The 18,734-nt window shown below is 36.7% G+C and overlaps 1 protein-coding gene across 1 annotated transcript in view; it reads left to right on the top strand.

The window, feature by feature from the left end:
• BRE (brain and reproductive organ-expressed (TNFRSF1A modulator)) overlaps positions 1-18,734 on the top strand; it is a 343,490-nt gene that overhangs the window by 46,159 nt on the left and 278,597 nt on the right. Inside the window, exon 4 of the mRNA XM_005874839.2 lies at positions 15,430-15,524. Coding sequence (XP_005874901.1) covers positions 15,430-15,524 — 95 coding nt within the window. The remainder of the gene's footprint in view (positions 1-15,429; positions 15,525-18,734) is intronic.

The raw sequence follows: 18,734 nt of genomic DNA, 5'->3' as shown, positions 1-18,734 counted from the left end.
CACACACACACACACACACACACACACACACACACACACAGAATCCAGCAGGAAAAAAAAATATAAAATGCATCATGCCCATGTGGGTTTTATCCTGGGAATACACAACAGATTCAATATTGGAAAGTCAATCAATGTTATTCTCCATATTTATGGACTAATACAAGAGAAACCATATGATCATTATCAATAGATGCAGAAAAAAACACTGAACAAAATTCAAAATATGTTCATGATAAAAACATAGTGGTATAGGAATAGAAGAGAATTTTCTCAATCTGAATCTTATAGAGGACATCTACACAAAAGTTACAACTAACATCATAAGTACATGGTGAAAGACTATATGCTTTCTTCCTAAGATTGAGAACAAGGCAAGGGTGTTCACTTTCTCAACTCTGATATAACATTATACTGAAAGTCATAGGCATTGTATAAAGCAAGAAAAAGAAATAAAAGGCATACAGATTGGAAATAAATAAATAAAATTGCCTCTATTCACATATGACATGATTGTTTATGTAGAAAATTCCAAGAAATTTCAAAAAAAACCTTCTAGAATTAATAAGTGAGTTTTCCAGGATTTTAGGATATGGGTAAATATAGGAAAATCAGCCCTTTTATTTTTATACTAGCAAGAACATTTGGAAAGAAAATTTACAAACAATGCCTTTAAAATAGCTACCCTCTAAAAAAAAACCAGAAAGAAAAATTTAGTTATAAATCTAGTAAGATATGTTCAGGATCTATATTAGATATAAGGAATAAAAAACTTCAATAAATGGAAAGATGTATTCGTGGATTAGAAGACTGAATATAGTTAAGCCAATTTTCCCTTAGTTAATCTATAGTTTTAGTGTAATACCCATCAAAATCCCAGCAGGATTTTATAGGTATTGACAAGATGATTTTAAAATTTATTTGGAAAGGCAAAGGACTTAGAAAAGCAAATAAATTTTGAAAAGAAGAACGAAGTTGCATAAGTCAGACTACTTAATTTTAAGACTAATTTTCAAGGGCAGTGCAGTATGGGTAAAAGAATAGACACAGATCAGTACAACTAAATTGAAAGGTAAATACTAGAACCATGTACATATGATTAATTGATTTTTCACAATGGAAAGACACTTTGATGGAAAAAGAATAGTTTTGGCAAATGGTGCTAGAACAATCGGGCATCTGTATGCAAAAAAAATCTTGATCTTAAACCATGTACAAAATATAACCCAAATAAATCACATTCTGAAATATAAAATTTCAAACTATAAAACTCTGAGAAGAAAACATAGGAGGGAGTCTTTGTGACTTTAGTTAGGCAATGAATATTCAGATACAACATGAAAAACAACTCATCAAAGAAAAAAGTTAATCAATCGGATTTCACCAATTTAGAAACTTGCTCTGCTGAAGATACTGTTAAGAGAATGAAAAGATAAAGCACAGTGGGAGAAAATACTTCCAAATAATATATCTGACAGAGGACAGATTTCCAGAACATACAAAGAGCTCTCAAAAGTCAACAATAACCCCAAGCTGATTTGGCTCAGTGGATAGAACGTCGACATGTGGACTGAAGGGTTCTGGGTTCAATGCGGAAAAGGGCACGTACCTCAGTTGCAGGCTCTTCCCTGGCCCAGGTCCTGGTCTGGGTGAGTGCAGGAGGCAACCAATAGGTGTGTTCCTCTCACATCAATATTTCTCTCTGTCTTTCCCTCTCTCTTCCTCTCTCTCTCAAAATCAATGAAAAAATTGATTAAATCTTCAGGTGAGGATTAAAAAAAAAGTTAACAATAAGAAAAGAAACAACTGAAAAAAACACACCAATGGGCAATAGATTTGAACACACTCCACCAGAGAAGATATACAGATAGCAAATAAGCATATGAAAAGATGCTTAACTTCATTAGTCATTAGGGAAATAGAAATTAAAACCAGAATGAGATGTCATGACACACCTCTTAGAAGGACTAAAAATAATGACAATAACAACAGCAAATGGACCATATCAAGTGTTGGTGAGAATGTGTAGCAATTGGAACTCTCATGCATTATTTGTTTGACTGTTAAATGGAACAGCTATTTTGGAAAACAGTTTAGCAGTTTGTTTTAAGGTTAAAGATATATACTTCTTCATATGACCTAGTGATTCCACTCTTAAGTATTTATCTAGAAATGATAATTATTTTTCTAGAAACGAAAATTTTATATTCACACAGCATGTACAGTACATGGATGTTTGTAACAGCATTATTCATAATAAAAAAACAGAACTAACTCAGATATCCTTCATTGGGGTAAATGGATAAATTGTGCTACATCCATACAATGGAATACTAGTCAGCTATAAAAAGGAATAAACGATTGATACATGTACTTAAATGTATCAATATATTTGGCTAACTCTTAAATACTATATGCTTAAGTGAAAGAAGCCAGTTTCAAAAGGTTACATACTATATGGTTCCATTTATATTGTTACTGGAAATACAAATAACAAATCTTACAGAGGACAGATTTCCAGAACACATAAAGAGCTCTCAAAAGTCAACAATAAGAAAAGAACCAACTCAATAAAAACAATGGGCAAAGAAAGTATAAGAGCAGGGCCTTATAATTTGACTCAGTGGTTGAGTGAGGTACTGATTAATTGAACTCAGAGTGAAAAGTCAGAGACAGGTTCAGGGGGTTAGGCTGGAATGAGCTGCCGCTGCCCAACTGCTCCCCTGGTTGCAAGTCTTTTGGGAACCCTTAGAGTTTAGGAGATGCATGCCTTTGGGAGAAGAAGAGGGGAAAGGTTCAGGCATGTTTGTAGGAGGGAAAGCACATGTTGGGATCTTCATTTTGGTGGTTTTTAAAGGCTGGGGTTTTAGGGGAGGTTTTGGGGTGGATATCTTTATAATCAGCTTTATGCTAATACACCAAACCCTTAACTTTATCTGTTCTTGGGTGTGGTTGGCAAATGGTTCTAATTGGATTTCTGCTCTCTGTCTTCCTTGAGTAGGGTGATGTAAGCTATTTACCCTCTGCTTGGAGAAGAGAAATGTAAACCATTTACTCTTAAGTGTCCTTGGTTTCAGAATATGGGAATTTTCGATTTACTAGATGGCAATAAATTGCTTGACTGTTTAACTGTCTGTTTCAGTTTCCCTATTCCATTGTCCTGGCTTACTAGCCTATCTCAATATGACATTCTGGAAAAGGTGAAACTGAAGTGAGAGAGTGCGTATTAGATGCTGCTGGGAATGAGGGGTGGTGGGAAAGTTTAACTACAAAGGGATAGCAAGAGGAAATTTGGGAGGATGATAGAATTGTTCTGTATCCTAATTTTGGTGTTGTTTATATAAATCTATGTATGCGAATCTATGCATGTGATAAAATTCATAACTGTACTCCAAAAAGGTGAATTTTACTGTATAAATTAAAAAAATAGTTAGAAACTTAATTTCACCCTTTTCCTTTTACTCTTTTCATGTGGCTACTAGTAACTTTTAAATTATGTGTGTGAAATATATTTCCGTTGTACAGCATAGCCTCAGATACTAGAAATGCAAAGAAGAATTAAATGTGGTCTCAGTCTAGAGATAGGGGTCTGATAGAAGGAAGTCTTATGTGGAAAGGAGGCCAATGTAGATGACTTACATTTAATCTCCCCCACCTTCATATTTAAAAAATGTATTTTTAAATTGACTTCAGAGAGGAAAGGAGAGGGAGAGAGTGATAGATACATCAATGATGAGAGAGAATCATCGATCGCTGCCTCCTGCATGGCCCCCACTGGGGATTGAGCCCACAACACGGGCATATGCCCTTGACCGGAATCGAACTATGATCTCCTGGTTCATTGGTCAACATTCAACCATTGAGTCACACTGGCCAGGATCATCCTTTTTTTTTTTAAACAAATATTTCTTGAGGGCCTGTGTCATACAAATTATCTCAACTCCCAGATACCATAATTCTTTTCCTTGATATAGGAAAAGAAATTCTACCTCTCAATACATAAAGCGTGCTATACAATGGAATCATTGGCACTATCTCTGAATTTGTAGGAAAGCAGAGTATATCTTTGAGGTACTTGATAAGTTTCTTTGTGGTATTCTTATAATGAATGTTCTAGGTTTGTAGTATTCTTGGGTAAATATTGTTTATATGATTGCACCCATGAGGTACTGATTAATTGAACTCAGTCTGCCAGAGAGAGAGAATTTTCCAGAAGGATGTTTAGCCTGTCTGTTTATAACTTGAAACCGGGAGTGCCAACCCAAAATTGGAATAGAATCTAAGAATACTATGCTGAGCTGTAAACAGAGAGGTAAATCTAACAAGATTGAAATATATAATAGGGACAAATTTAAAACCCTGAAGTACATTCTGAAGTTTTGCTGTCCAAATTAACACATTGCGTACCACATAGAAATCTCTAAGACATACGCCAGGGACCGCACGTTTTTGGGCAAACTGCACATTATTTAAATCATCATAATGCACTTTAGGTGTTGTTTTTCAATAATTATAACATTTTTATTTACAAAAACGATTAAACAATTAAACAATTAAAGTTCCTAGTACTTTTTAAACGTATGGTACTGTGTAAAACATTTTCCTCTATGAAGAGGGACCAAACAAAATTTACATAAGTATCTAGATTTGCTCCTTTTTCCATGGGCGTGAAAAACGAGAACACTCGTGAGCAGTCCTTAACTGATGGCGCGTGAAACACGAGAAAACTCCTGAGCGGTACGAAATGTGTTAAGAATAAAGACTAAAAAAAAGAGAAAAGAAAAATGAAGACTATGTGACTTAACAACAGTGTATCCTATATAATAAAAGGGTAATATACAAATTGACCCTAAGGGCACGCACTGACCACTAGGGGGAAGACGCTCAGCGCAGGAGCTGCCCCCTGGTGGTCAGTGTGCTCCCACAGGGGGAGCTCCACTCGGCCACAAGCTGGGCTAATGGCTGCGAGCGCAGCGGCGGTGGCGGGAGCCTCCCCTACTTCCTTGGCAGCGCTAAGGATGTCCGACTGAGGGCTCCCAGGCTGCCAATGGTATGTCTGACTGCCAGCTTAGGCCCAGTCCCCTGGGGAGCAGGCCTAAGCTGGCAGGTGGACATCCCCTGAGGGGTCCTGGACTGCGAGAGGGCGCAGGCTGGGCTGAGGGACCCCCTCCCCTAAGTGCACGAATTTTCATGCACCGGGCCTCTAGTATGTATATAAAAGTCTTGGGGCTCTTAGTTGATAGGAAGCATAATACTAGTCAACACTGATGTGTCTGCCAAAGAAAGCTATTTCAATTTCCAGTGGTATTTTTTAAATAGAAGGTTAGTATCTAAAATGAAGGCATGGATTTTTGAACTTGATTCTGTGCTCTTTAGATTATGGTTAGTTCTGGGTATTATCCTCTAAGAGGATTTACACAAACTGGCACACCTGCAGAGAAGAGAGGAATAGATGATAAAAGAAATTGAGACCAAGTCGTATGAGGAATAGTGAAAGAAACTGGGGTATTTAGCCTGGTCAAGATGTGACTCATGGTGGGGTTGAAAGAGAGGTCACAAGAGCTGCCTGTAAAGGGTGTAGAAGGTCTATGATATTAAAATGAAACTAGAATTGTTCTATAAATTCCTAAGAAGTAGTGGATTAAATTTTAAGAGAAAGAAAGAGAGATTAAATTTCAGTATAAGGAAACACTATCAAGAGTTAGAACTCTTGGCAATGAGTCACCTCTCTAAAGTCTTTTGTCAAATTATTGCTTGAATCCACCTTCCCATTGAGAATCTCCTGGCATTTCCACAAGGTTCTCGTCTGATGCTTGCTTTCCATACTTGGAGTTTCAGTAAATAACCATTTTATGTAGCAATTGAGGAATAATTCTTCCATTATTGGCAAAACTCCAGTTATTTACCGCTTGAGTTATTTCTTTGAAACTGTATTTCCTGGCAGTTATTTAAACTTTAAGGTTCACTTTAGCCGGTTTGGCTCAGTGGATAGAGCGCCAGCCTGTGGAACAAAGGGTCCCGGGTTCAATTCTGGTCAAGGGCACGTACCTTGGTTTCAGGCTCCTCCCCGGCAAAGGCCCTGGTCGGGGCTTGTGCAGAAGGCAATCAATTGATATGTTTCTCTCACATTGATGTTTCTCTTTGTCTTTTCCTCTCTCCCACTCTCCCTAAAGAAAAATAGAAAAATATCCTCGGGTGAGGATTAACACACACACACACACACACACACACACACACACACACACACGCACACACACACACACACACACTTTAAGGTAGATACTATTTCAGTGGTAAGAATAGGGAAAGGAGCCTGTGGACAAGCTGTGGTCCTTCTGTGACTGGGATCAGGATGACGGCTCACTCTGCAATCTGGGATGAGGCCATCCTGAGATAATGTTGATATCCTCAAGATTGTCAGCTTCTAGCTCAGTTATCGTGGCTTAGTGGTTGAGCGTCGACCTATGAACCAGGAGGTACGGTTCGATTCCCGGTCAGGGCACATGCCCAGGTTGTGGGCTTGATCCCCAGTGTGGGATGTGCAGGAGCCAGCTGATCAATGATTCTCTCTCATCATTGATGTTTCTATCTCCCTCTTTATCTCCCTTCTTCTCTGAAATAAAAAAGAATATATTAAAATTGTCAGCTTCTAAGGCACAGGTGTGTAAATAAAAACTACCTTAAAATATGTTAATATACATAACAACTCTTTTCATTTTGGAATTTCTGTGATTTCATGAATGTGTCATATTATGAAGCATTGGTCCCAGTATTGTAGCCCGGACATTTTCAGGTTGTGATAAAAAATAAAACTTGAAACTACCATTTTGTTTTTAGTTGATCACAACTGCTAGCCATTCTAGGTGTTTTGTGTCTTTACTTTTTTTTTTAACCTCACCTTATGTCACCCTCTATCCTACTTTTATTTCTTTGTCCTCCTGCCTACTCTTCTTTTTTCTGGAAAGTTGAAATAAGCAGTATCTGAGTAGTCTGTACTTTGTGTTCCTTTCATCTTCTCCAGGGTGAAATAAAGGAAATGGGAGGCTATTGCTCTCCTGTATGATTTGTGTTGGTCTTTACTCCACCATCTCCGCCTTGAGGTCAGGTGCTGTGTTTTCTCCTTCCCATATCACTCCCCAGGTGTCCAATATGTGCATCTGTGCATCGTGGTTTTTAATAATGTTCTTGACTGATTTACTGACTGTTCTCCATAGCAAGAAAACAATGATGCATTTTATTGCAAAGAGGCTATAGATGTTGAGCACAGTGTTTCAGGAGATCTTAGAGGTTGAAGGTAAGAGTTTGAGAAATTCTGAAATGTAAGGGTGAGATTCTGAAAGGTATTTAAATTTACTTGTTTTGAAAAATACTTGTATAATGTTTTTATTATATATATTATAGTAACTTCTCTCTAAAAAGATCCTCCCAGTTGAGGGTGTGATAATTTGATATATAGCTTTTATTTAAAAAATATTGTATAGTCAAATACTTTTAGCTGCTTTAAAATGTAAAAACATCAACTAAAGTAAGAAGAAAAAAAGAAATTAACTTCCCCAGTACTGTTGTTTAAAAGGATCCATGTGGGAGCTTCTTGAAAATGAAAGATCTTTGTAAGTATTCAGAGATTATCAAAATATTCTTTGTTTTTAAAAAGAGCTCACTGTAGAGTTTTAAAAATGGGAGAACTCCCTAATTGCATTTTCAAGATGATTTTATTTATAAAAAATAAATTTATTCAGAACCATTGAGTAAATACTTTCTAGTTCATTTATTTAAGTTAAGATTAAAGTAGGACAAATTTTTGTATCACACTAAAAAATAACAGCTTTATTGAAATTTATTTACATACCATGCAATTCTCTCTTTGAAGTGTACAGTTCAGTGGTTTTAATGCATTCACAAAGTTGTGTAACCTTCAGCATTATTCCACCACATTTTCATCTCCATAAAAAGAAACCTTGTACTTGTTAGCAGTCACTCCTCATTTCCTCCTTTTCCTGACCCTGGCAACCATTAATCTACTTTCTGTCTCTATGGATTTACATATTCTAGACATTTCATGGAAATGAAATTATACAATAATCATACAATATATGTGGCCTTTTGTGTCTGACTGTTTTCACTTAGCATAAAGTTTTCAAGGTTCATCTACATTGTAGCATGTAACAGTACCTTTTTAAAATAACTGAATGATATACATATCTCACATTTTATTTATCCATTCTTCAGTTGATGGACATTGTTTTTTTTTCTACTTTTTGTCAATGTGAAATAGTGCTGCTATAAACACTCATGTGCAAGTGTTTGTGTGAACATGTTTTCATTTTTCTTGAGTATATACCTATGAATGGAATTGGTGGGTCATAAGGTAACTCTGTGTTTAATATTTTGAGGAACTGCCAAACTGTTTTCCAAAGTGGTGGTACCATTTTCAATTCCCACCAGCAGTGTATGAGGGTTCCAGTTTCTCCACATACTCATTAAGACCTATTATTCTATGTCGTTTTGATTGTAGCCATCATAGTAGGTGTGAAGTGATATCTCATTGTGGTTTTGATTTTTATTTTATTAACTAGAGGCCCGGTGCATGAAAATTCATGCACTGGGTGGGGGGGTCCCTCAGCCTGGCCTTTGCCCTCTCACAGCTCGTGAGCCCTTGGGGGATGTCCACCTGCTGGCTTAGGCCCGCTCCTTGGGGGATTGGGCCTAAGCTGGCAGTCAGATATCCCTCTGGCAGCCCAGGAGCCCATTACTCAGACACCCTTATTTGCTGCCTTGGAGGTGGGAGAGGCTCCCACCACCGCCGCAGCAGCGCTGGCCAGCCATGAGCCGGCTTCTGGCTGTGCGGCGCTCCCCCTGTGGAAGCGCACTAACCATCAGGGGGCAGCTCCTGTGTTGAGTGTCTGCCCCCTGGTGGTCAGTGCACATCATAGTGACCGGTTGTTCCAGGTTCTTTCGCCATTAGGGTCAATTTGCATATTACCCTTTTATTATATAGGATGATTAATGATGTTGAGCATTTTTTTCATAAACTTGTTGGCCATTTCCATATCTACTTTGGAGAAATAGCTATTTAAACCCTTTGTCCATTTTTAAATTGGGTTGTCTTTTTATTATTGAGCTGTCTTATATATAAGTATGCCTTATATATTCTGGGTTCAAGTTCTTTATCATACATATGATTTGCCAAATCATATATTTTCTCCTATGAGTTGTCTTTTCACTTTCTAGATAGTGTCCTTGAAGGACAAAAATGTAACATTTTTATGACGTCCAATTTACTTAGTTTTTCTTTTGTTGCTTGTGCTTTTGATTTCATATGTAAGAAAGCACTGCCTAATAATAAAGATATACCTTTATGTTTTCCTCAAAGAGTTCTATAATTTTCACTCTTACACTTATTTCTTTGATCCATTTTGAGGTAATTTTGGTATAGTTTAGGGACTCAACTTGATTGGTTAGCATGAGGATATCCCATTGTCCCAGCATTATTTGTTGAAAAGACTCTTAGTTTGTTTGGGCTGCTATAGCAACCTATTAGACGTTGAATGGCTTAAGCAACAAACATTTACCTTTCTTTTTTTTTTAAAATTAAGATCTTTATTCTTTTCTTTTTAAATATATTTTTATTGATTTCAGAGAGGAAGGGAGAGGGAGAGAGAGATAGAAACATCAATGATGAAAGAGAATCATTGATCGGCTGCCTCCTGCATGCCCACCACTGGGGATCGAGCCCACAACCCAGGCATGTGCCCTTGACTGGAATCGAACCCGGGACCCTTGAGTCCACAGGTCTTTGCTCTATCCACCGAGCCAAACCAGCTAGGGCAAACATTTACTTTTCACAGTTCTGGAGGCTGGGAAGTCTGAGAGCAAGATACTGGCAGATTCAGTGTCTGGTGAGGGTCTTGTTCCTGGTTCAGTATGTTTTTTCATTGTAACCTCACATGGCAGAAGGGCACAAAAGAGCTCTGTTGGGTCTTTTTTTAAGGGCACTAATCCCATTCTTGAGGGCCCTGCCCTTATGACCTAATCACCTCCCAAAGGCCCTACCTCTAAATATTATCACATTGGGGATTAGGTTTCCACATATGAATTTCATATATATATATATGTAAATTGATTTCGGAGAAGAAGGGAGAGGGGGAGATAGATACATCAATGATGAGAATCATTGACCAGCTGCCTCCTGCATGCCCCTGCTGGGGATCCAGCCGGTAACCTGGGCATGTGGCATGTGCCCTGACTGGGAATCAAACCATGACCTTCTGGTCATAGGTCAATGCTCAATCACTGAGCCATGCCGGTGGGGCTCCACATGTGAATTTTAAGGGGATACAAACATTCACTCCATAGCAGACCCTTTTATTAAAATTTTTTAAAAATATATATATTTTTATTGATTTCAGAGAGGAAGGGAGAGGGAGAGAGAGATCGAAACATCAATGATGAGAGAGAATCATTGATCGGCTGCCTCCTGCACGTCCCCCACTGGGGATCGAGCCTTGCAACCCTGGCATATGCCCTGCCCAGGAATCGAAACGTGACCTTCTGGTTTAGTTTGACAATGTATAGGTCAATGTTCAACCACTGAGCCATGCTGGCTGGGCTACATTATTTTTTAAATTGTGGTAAAATATGCATAACATAAAATTTAGCATCTTAATAATTTTTAAGTGTACATTTCGGTAGTGTTAAGTACATTCATATTGTTGTGCATCCAATCTCCATAACTCTTTTAATTTTGTAAAACAAACTCTTTATACCCATTAAACAACTCCCCATTTCCTTTTCCCCTAGCCCTTGCCAACCACCATTCTTCTTTCTGTCTCTATGAATTTGACAGAGGTACTTCATATAAGTAGAATCACATAGTTCTTGTCTTTTTGTGACTGGCTTATTTTGCTTACCATAACATTCTCAAGCTTTATTCATGTAATAGCATGTGTCAGAATGTCCTTTTTAAGGTTAAATTTGATGTTCCATTGTGTATGTTCATCTTTTTAACTGTCAATGGACAGTTGCTTTAGTTAGACTACTATATTGGGAATAATAGTGTACGAATATCTCTTTGAAACACCGATTTCACTTGTTTTGGTAGAATTGCTGAATTACATGGTAATTCCATTTTAAAATTTTTGAGGAGCTGCCATATTGTTTTCCATAGTGGCTGCACCAGTTTACATTCCCACCCGTGGCTCACAGGGGTTCCAATTTTTCCACAGCCTCGCCAACACTCAATATTTTCTCTTTGTCCCATTGAATTGTCTTAGTGCCTTTGTCAAAATCAATTGACTATAAATGTGAAAGTTTATTGCTAGACTCTGAATTCTATTCCATTGATCAGAATGTCTCTGCTTATGCCAGTACCACACTGTTTTGATTACTGTGGTTTTGAATTGGGAATAAATTTTCAGTTGGCAAGTGTAAGTCCTACAACCTTGCATTTTCAAGATTGCTTTTTGGCCATTCTGGATCCCTTGCATATACATATGACTTTTAGGATTGGTTTGTCAATTTCTGCAATAAGTATGTCAGGCAGGGATTTTGATAAGGATTATATGAAATCTGTAGTTTGATTTAGGTAGTATTGTCATCTGAACAATATTAAGTCTTCTGATTCATGGACATGAGATGTCTCCCATTTATGTAGGCCTTCTTTAACATTTTTCACCTATGTCTGTAGTTTTTAAGTGTACAATCTTACATTTCTTTTGTTAAGTTTATTCCTAAGTATTTTATTCGTATTTATGCTGTTGTAAGTGAAATTGCTTTCTTAATTTCATTTTAGATTGTTCATTGATAATGTATAGAAATGCAATTGATTTTATACATTTACCTTGTATTTTGCAAACCTTGCTGAACTTATTGGTTCTCATAGTTTATTTTTTACTTCTTTTGGATTTTATAGCCAATCTAGATGCCATTTATTCATTTTTCTTGCCTAAGTGCCCTGGCTAGAAGTTGCAGTACAATGTTGAATAGAATTGGCAAGAGTGAATATCCTTGGATCAGATTTTTAATGTTTGGTGGTTTGGAAATACTATGTATTACTGACAATGCTCCTTTGAGAATTTGAAAATCAAGCTTTGTTTCTTCAGTAGAAACAAAAATAATAAAATTGCTTCTATTGGAATTTAGCATGCTATTTTTTGAGCATTGAGGCACAATGGATTCTAGCTTGGCTTTTCCCAAAACTTTAATGCCTTTGCTTTATTAACTTTATGATTTTTTTTCTAAAGGTCACTAAAGTAAGCCAGCCATAGAGCTTTTGAAAGCATAGCTCTAATGTACATGTCCTCCTAAGGAATTGTTCATGCTGGGTGTAGTTGAATAAGAATGAGTAATCAGGGCATTCGTATTGTTTTCACCAGTTCTTCTTCATCTTGGCTTGGATTAATGCTTTATAGTTGTCAGATTTGAAGAAATTTTATAACTTATAATAGATATAGTTGACAACCAGATTGTGGGTTGGATGAAGGGATGGATTGTAGTAACTTTTATTTATTTTATTTTATTTTTTGTTAAGCCTCTCCCAAAGATATTTTTTCCATTGATTTTTATTTTAGAGAAAGTGGAAGGAAGGGAGGGAAGGAGGGAGGGGGAGAGAGGGAGAGGGAGAGGGAGAAGGAGAGGGAGAGGAGAGAGGGGAGAGAAACATTGATGTGAGACAGACACACATCAATTGGTTGCCTCCTGCAAACACCTTGACTGGGGCTGGGGGTTGAACCTGCAATCCAGGTATATGCCCTTGACTGGGAAGCGAACCTGCGACCCTTTGGTGGGTGGGTCAATGCTCTAACTATTGAGCAACACCAGCCAGGGCTGTACCAACTTTTCTTTTGGCACTAACTTTTGATAATTTAATTCTAAGCCCAACTTCTGAAGGATATATTCTTGCTCAAATTTATTCCTTACAGAAAATGGTAGAAGTAATAACTCTTCTATACTTTATTCTTTACTGTAGATTTTTGTCGGTACTTAAATATTCAATGTAGAGAATAGAATTTCTTTCATATATTGAGCATTTCTTGAATCTATTCTATATGTGTTGCATTTTGCTTTGTCAGAGACATGAAATAAATATAAGAGCATGCTTGTTTTCTGAATGCTTACACGATATTTAGGAAGATCAAGTTTATGTCTTGTCTCTCTCACAAAATGTAGGCTCCTTGAGGATAACCATCTTTGTATTGATGCAGTGTGTATCACAGTGCTCACATTATAGGGTGTGTTTATTATGAATTTTAAAAATTAATGAAACAATAAAAATAATATGACTACATTTCAGTACTCAAGTGAATGACATAACCAAATAGTATTGTTGAATTTCATAAGGAACAATGATCAGTTCTGAATTTATTAGGGAAGCCTTTATGCAAGAAAAGATAATTAAGTGGGCTCATAAAGGATGGGTAAGAACTGAGGAAGGGGTAAGAGCATTTCAACTACATGTCATAGTATTTGAAGGTCAGTGAGTGGATCATATCAACTGGAATAGAAAATTGGTATTGGCTTGTAGATAGAAGAATGGAAAAATAAATAGGAACATTGTATTTTGGAAGCCTTAATGCCAGTTGGAAAAGCTTGCCCTCACTCCATTTGACATTAGAGAATCATTTAGATTTTTTTTAGCTAGGAAGTTTTGGGGCAAAGCAGTACTTCAAGAAGATTTACTTTGTGACAGTATGTATTATGGGCTGGAGGGAAACTGGTATTAGGAGACCATTTAAGAGGATATGGTCATAACTGAATTCTTCTAGTCCTGCCAACTCTTCAAGAGCAGAGTTCTTTGCTTGGTCTTTAGTGCTTAGCATAGAGCCTAGAGGAGAGTTTAAATCTTTGTTCATTGGATGCATGAATGTATGGACTAGGTCAGCCGTGGGCAAACTACGGCCCCGCGGGCCGGATCCAGCCCGTTTGAAATGAATAAAACTAAAAAAAAAAAGACTGTACCCTTTTATGTAATGATGTTTACTTAGAATTTATATTAGTTCACACAAACACTCCATCCATGCTTTTGTTCCGGCCCTCCGGTCCAGTTTAAGAACCCATTGTGGCCCTCGAGTCAAAAAGTTTGCCCACCCCTGGACTAGGTCATCTGGGCCTGGATAGAGCTGTGAGCAGTGGGACATATCCATATGAGAAACATTTTGTTTTCTATGAGTATAAAGGGTACAGGTAGGGTTGAAGATGATACCAAAGCTTCAGCATGATGATTAAGGAATAACAGTGCCATCCCTAGAAATAGGGAAGTCAGCTAGGGGAAGAGAGGTGTGAAAAAAGAGACAGTGACGAGCATGTTTTTAGATTTGTTGAGTTTGACATTGAAATACCTAGTACATAGAGGTAGAAAGGCTTAAATGAGAACTGAAGTCTGAATGTTTAAATTTGGATATCACCATGAAGATATTGTTTAAGCAGTAAAAATGATTGGACTGATATAACTGTATGTGTATGTATGGATATATGGTATGCAAGTACACAAGTATACATACTCCTATATACTAGAACCCAGTATATGTGTGTTAGATTATTGGTATACTAATCTGCTTATTTGTATTAGCAGAATGGTGAGGACTGATTCTTGGGGTGAATGGAGGGAATAAAAAGGGAGCTAAAGAAGGAGACAGGAAAGGAACAGAGAGGTAGGAGAATTTACAACACAAATTTGCTAAGGAGGCTCTGTAATTTGTCATGTTTCAAAATAATACTAGTAATAACAACACTAGTATTCCCTTATCAGTTATTGAGTGCTTGCTATATACCAGACACTGTGCTAGTACATGGTGGTCTTTTATCCTCACATGTGGTTGGTCTCTTTATTAACTTTATGAATTTTATATGAACAAATAACTTTATGAACAAATCTGTGAAGTTAGTGATCTTATATCCCACTTTTACTGATGAGGAAACTGAAGTGTAAAGAAGTTACAACTTGCCCAAGATGATTTGAATACTAAATAATTAGGAGACCTTATGGCTATACACCTGACTTTTTTTACTCCAAGCCAGTGTTCTTTCCATTATACCAAAGGTCTACGTGTTTAATTTCTTCCAGGAAATCACTATATCTTTAGAGCATCAGTCCTCGTTCAAGGCCTGTTAATTAGCAGGCAGTGACTGGACTGTAACATTTCCTACAAAAATATCTCCATGTATTTTGTATATGGCTGCTTATACCTTCCTACTGTGTATTTATATTTATAGTGTGTTAGGAGATTAAAATTTTTTGATTGCGTGTTGTGGATGTTAATTTGAAAGAGAATATCAGTTCTTTTGTTTGGAGAATTAATCATTCAGAAAGTGTTTTTCACATTTTTTTTTTGTCTAACATAAACTTCTTCCAGAACTTTTTCTGGTGCATTCCTCAGAATGTTATACCTTAACAAGGAAATGAGAAGGGTCTGACATTTTCTTTTATTTCAGGGGATATAATTTTCAATGCCCAATACCCAGAGCTGCCCCCTGATTTTATCTTTGGAGAAGATGCTGAATTCCTGCCAGACCCCTCGGCTCTGCATGTGAGTAACTGCAGGCTCATTTGGATATTCTTCATTTGTTGAAAGAAAATAAAATTAGCTTTTGACAGTTGCTTAATAGTTAAATTTGCCAAACATGGACTTTTCCCACCACTTTTTTCTCTGTTTTGTGAAATAAGTACAACTCTTTAATGTGCTAAAAGAATTTAAGTAAGAGGTGTTTTTATTTTTTCATTGCAGCTTTACTTTCAGACTATTTTGAATTAATGAAAGTCTCTAGCATATTGGTTAAAATATTTTTTCTCCAGCTTGAGACATGTTGAAAACATTTTCTTTGTTTTAACTTAATATTTCATGCCTGCAATCAATTTTCTAATGTTTACTAACACTTCATCACAGGGCTTGTTAGAGGAGTGTTTTTGGCTGAGAGGCCTTTTTATTTTTTGTAATATAAGTGAAAGTGTCAAATTTGGATTTGAATCCGTATTATCTCAGTATTATTATCAGAAGGGTAAAGACCAGATTAAGTCTACAAGACCCAAAGCTTCGCAGTTGAAGTAAGATGTCTCTGGAATGAAGGCAGAGAAGGGGGTGGTGGGACTTGACAGAGCACATGAGGTTTATATAAACATGGTGTGCTTTGCGTGGCTGGTGGAGAAAACATGCCATTTTGTTAAAAAAAGTCTGACTAGACAAAATGTCTCTTTCCTTACCAAGTTCGATTTTGCTATGGTGCCTCTACTATAAGAAGTTTTATTGTTGTTCCAAACTATGTTCTTAGTTTTGGATTTTGGAATTTTTTGTCTCATTTAAGTTTTGTAATTTAGAGTTTTGATGACTTACTCAGAAATCTTGTCCCCTCCCTTTTTAAAAAGGGAAGTATTAAATAGGAAGTTTTAACCCAAACTTAAAGAATTATCTTAAATTTTATAACACAGTTGTAAAAATATGGTTGGCAGGAGTAGGATGGTTTTGTTGCTAAATTTCTAATAATTACCAAAAAACTGTTACTTTGGCTGATTTAAAAAAAAATTGTAGTTTAGGTATGGCCCCTGTAGATGCTGTATGTTATATATTCATCCCATATTGAGCTGAAGGGCTTACCTGAAGAAAGTGAATTAGCAGCGGTTCTCAACCTGTGGGTCACGACCCCTTTGGCGGTCGAATGACCCTTTCACAGGGGTCGCCTAAGACCATCCTGCATATCAGATATTTACATTACGATTTATAACAGTAGCAACATTACAGTTATGAAGTAGTAACGAAAATAATTTTGTGGTTGGGTCACAACATGAGGAACTGTATTTAAAGGGCCAGAAGGTTGAGAACCACTGGCTTAAATAAAGGATACACATAAGGTTAATATAAATATGTGGTGTTCTAATCCATCAGATGAAGCCACCTCTTTCTAAACTCAAACCTTTATAACTCAGGGAAATGAGTGCCATTAAGGACTTTGAAATTCTTAGATGAATGAAAAATACTAGATAGATACCAGATATAGAGATAGATCTCTCATAGATACCAGAGAATCATAAATCACTGAGTTAGAATCTTAGTAGTCTAGTGGTTCCCACTTTTGATATACATTAGAATAATTTAGGGAGCTTGTTAAAAATACAGATTCCTGAACCCAGTGGGCATACTGAGTTAGATACTTTAGGAAGCCAGAGTAATTACATTTTCTGAGTAATTTTTATGTATTAGTCTGAATTGCTATTGGGAAGCACTAATTGAATTAATCTTTTACAGTAATATTCCCAACAGAAGCCAATCTGCCTTTGCCTCACATTATTTCCAATGAAGGGTCATTTTCCAGTTTGGGGACAGTTCTAATTTTTTTAAAATAACAGCTTTATTGAGACATAATTTACATGTCATGCAATTTACCCATTTAAAGTGTATAATTGAATGGTTTTTAGTGTATTCATTGAATTGTGCAACGATCACCAGTCAAATTTAGAACATTGTCATCACCCCTAAAAGAAACTTCTTGTTCCTTCTAGGCAATAACTAATCTATATTATGTCTATATGGATTTGCCTATTTTGGACATTTCTTATAAATGGAATTATACAATATGTGTTTTTTTGTGTGACTGATTTTCCGTGAGCATACTGTGTTTTTTTTAAGCTTTTTAAAATTAACTTTATTGGGGTGACATTAGTCAATATGAACATATAGGTTTCTATGTTACAAGATCTGTATATTGCACCATGTAGGAGACTGTTTTCAATGTAGCATATATCACTGTTTTTCTATTGCCAAGTAATATTCCATTGTATGCATACACCACTTTTTATTTATCCGTTGTTGGTTGGTGAATATTTGGTTGTTTCCACATTTCGTCTGTTAAAAATATTGCTGTTGTGTGGATAAATTTTTATTTCTCTTGGGTGTATATCCCTAGGAGTGGAATTGCAGGGTTAAATGGTTACTCTGTGTTTAGTTTTTTGAGGAATTCCCAGACTGTTTTCCAAAGTGCCTGTACCATTTTACATTCCCACCAGCAGTGTAGAAGTGTTCCAGTTTCTCTAATTCCTCACCAATGTTTGTTATTATCTGTCTTTATGATTATAGCAATCCTAGTGGGTAGGAAGTGGTATCTCACTGTGTCTTGGATTGCATTTCCCGGATGGCTGTGCATCATAAGGATATTTTGCATCTTTTCACTGGAGTGGAAGCTGCATGAGAGAATGGAGTTCTTTTGTTCACTGCTGTATCCTAGTACCTAGAAGAGCACCTGGTGTGTAGAGGTATACAAATATATATACCTCTACATTCGTGTTTGTTAGGGGAATAGGTTGCTTTAAGGTTCTGTATTCCTTAAGGGACTTGTTGGTTTCTGAAACTAGAAAATATGTTTTCAATGATAATTTCAAAATAGAAGAAAAAGATTCAGTTTTAGAGAAGTTCGGGGCATAAAAATCAGTTAACAGAAGCTCTGAAGCAGTGATTTTCAGCCTGGCTTTTGCAACACCCTGTGGTATATTCAGCTACCTCAAAGGGTATTGTGAAATTATTTCCCCTGAAAATAATAATGATAATTCATTTCAATTTAAAATAAAATTGCATAAAGGAGGAAGGGTGGATCACAAAATTAAATGAGAAGAATATGTTGTAATCATGGCAATATTGGGAACCACTGATATCTAACTTCCTAGTTCAGTGATTCTCAACCTTGGCTGCACATTAGAATCACCTGGGAATCTTTTTAAAATCCTGATTTTTGGGCCTCATCCTCTGGATATT

This window comes from Myotis brandtii, unplaced genomic scaffold (assembly GCF_000412655.1).
Source record: "Myotis brandtii unplaced genomic scaffold, ASM41265v1 scaffold454, whole genome shotgun sequence".
NCBI classification, from domain to species: Eukaryota; Metazoa; Chordata; class Mammalia; order Chiroptera; family Vespertilionidae; genus Myotis; species Myotis brandtii.
Note: the sequence above shows the minus strand (reverse complement) of the source record. Positions and strands in the feature narration are given on the sequence as shown.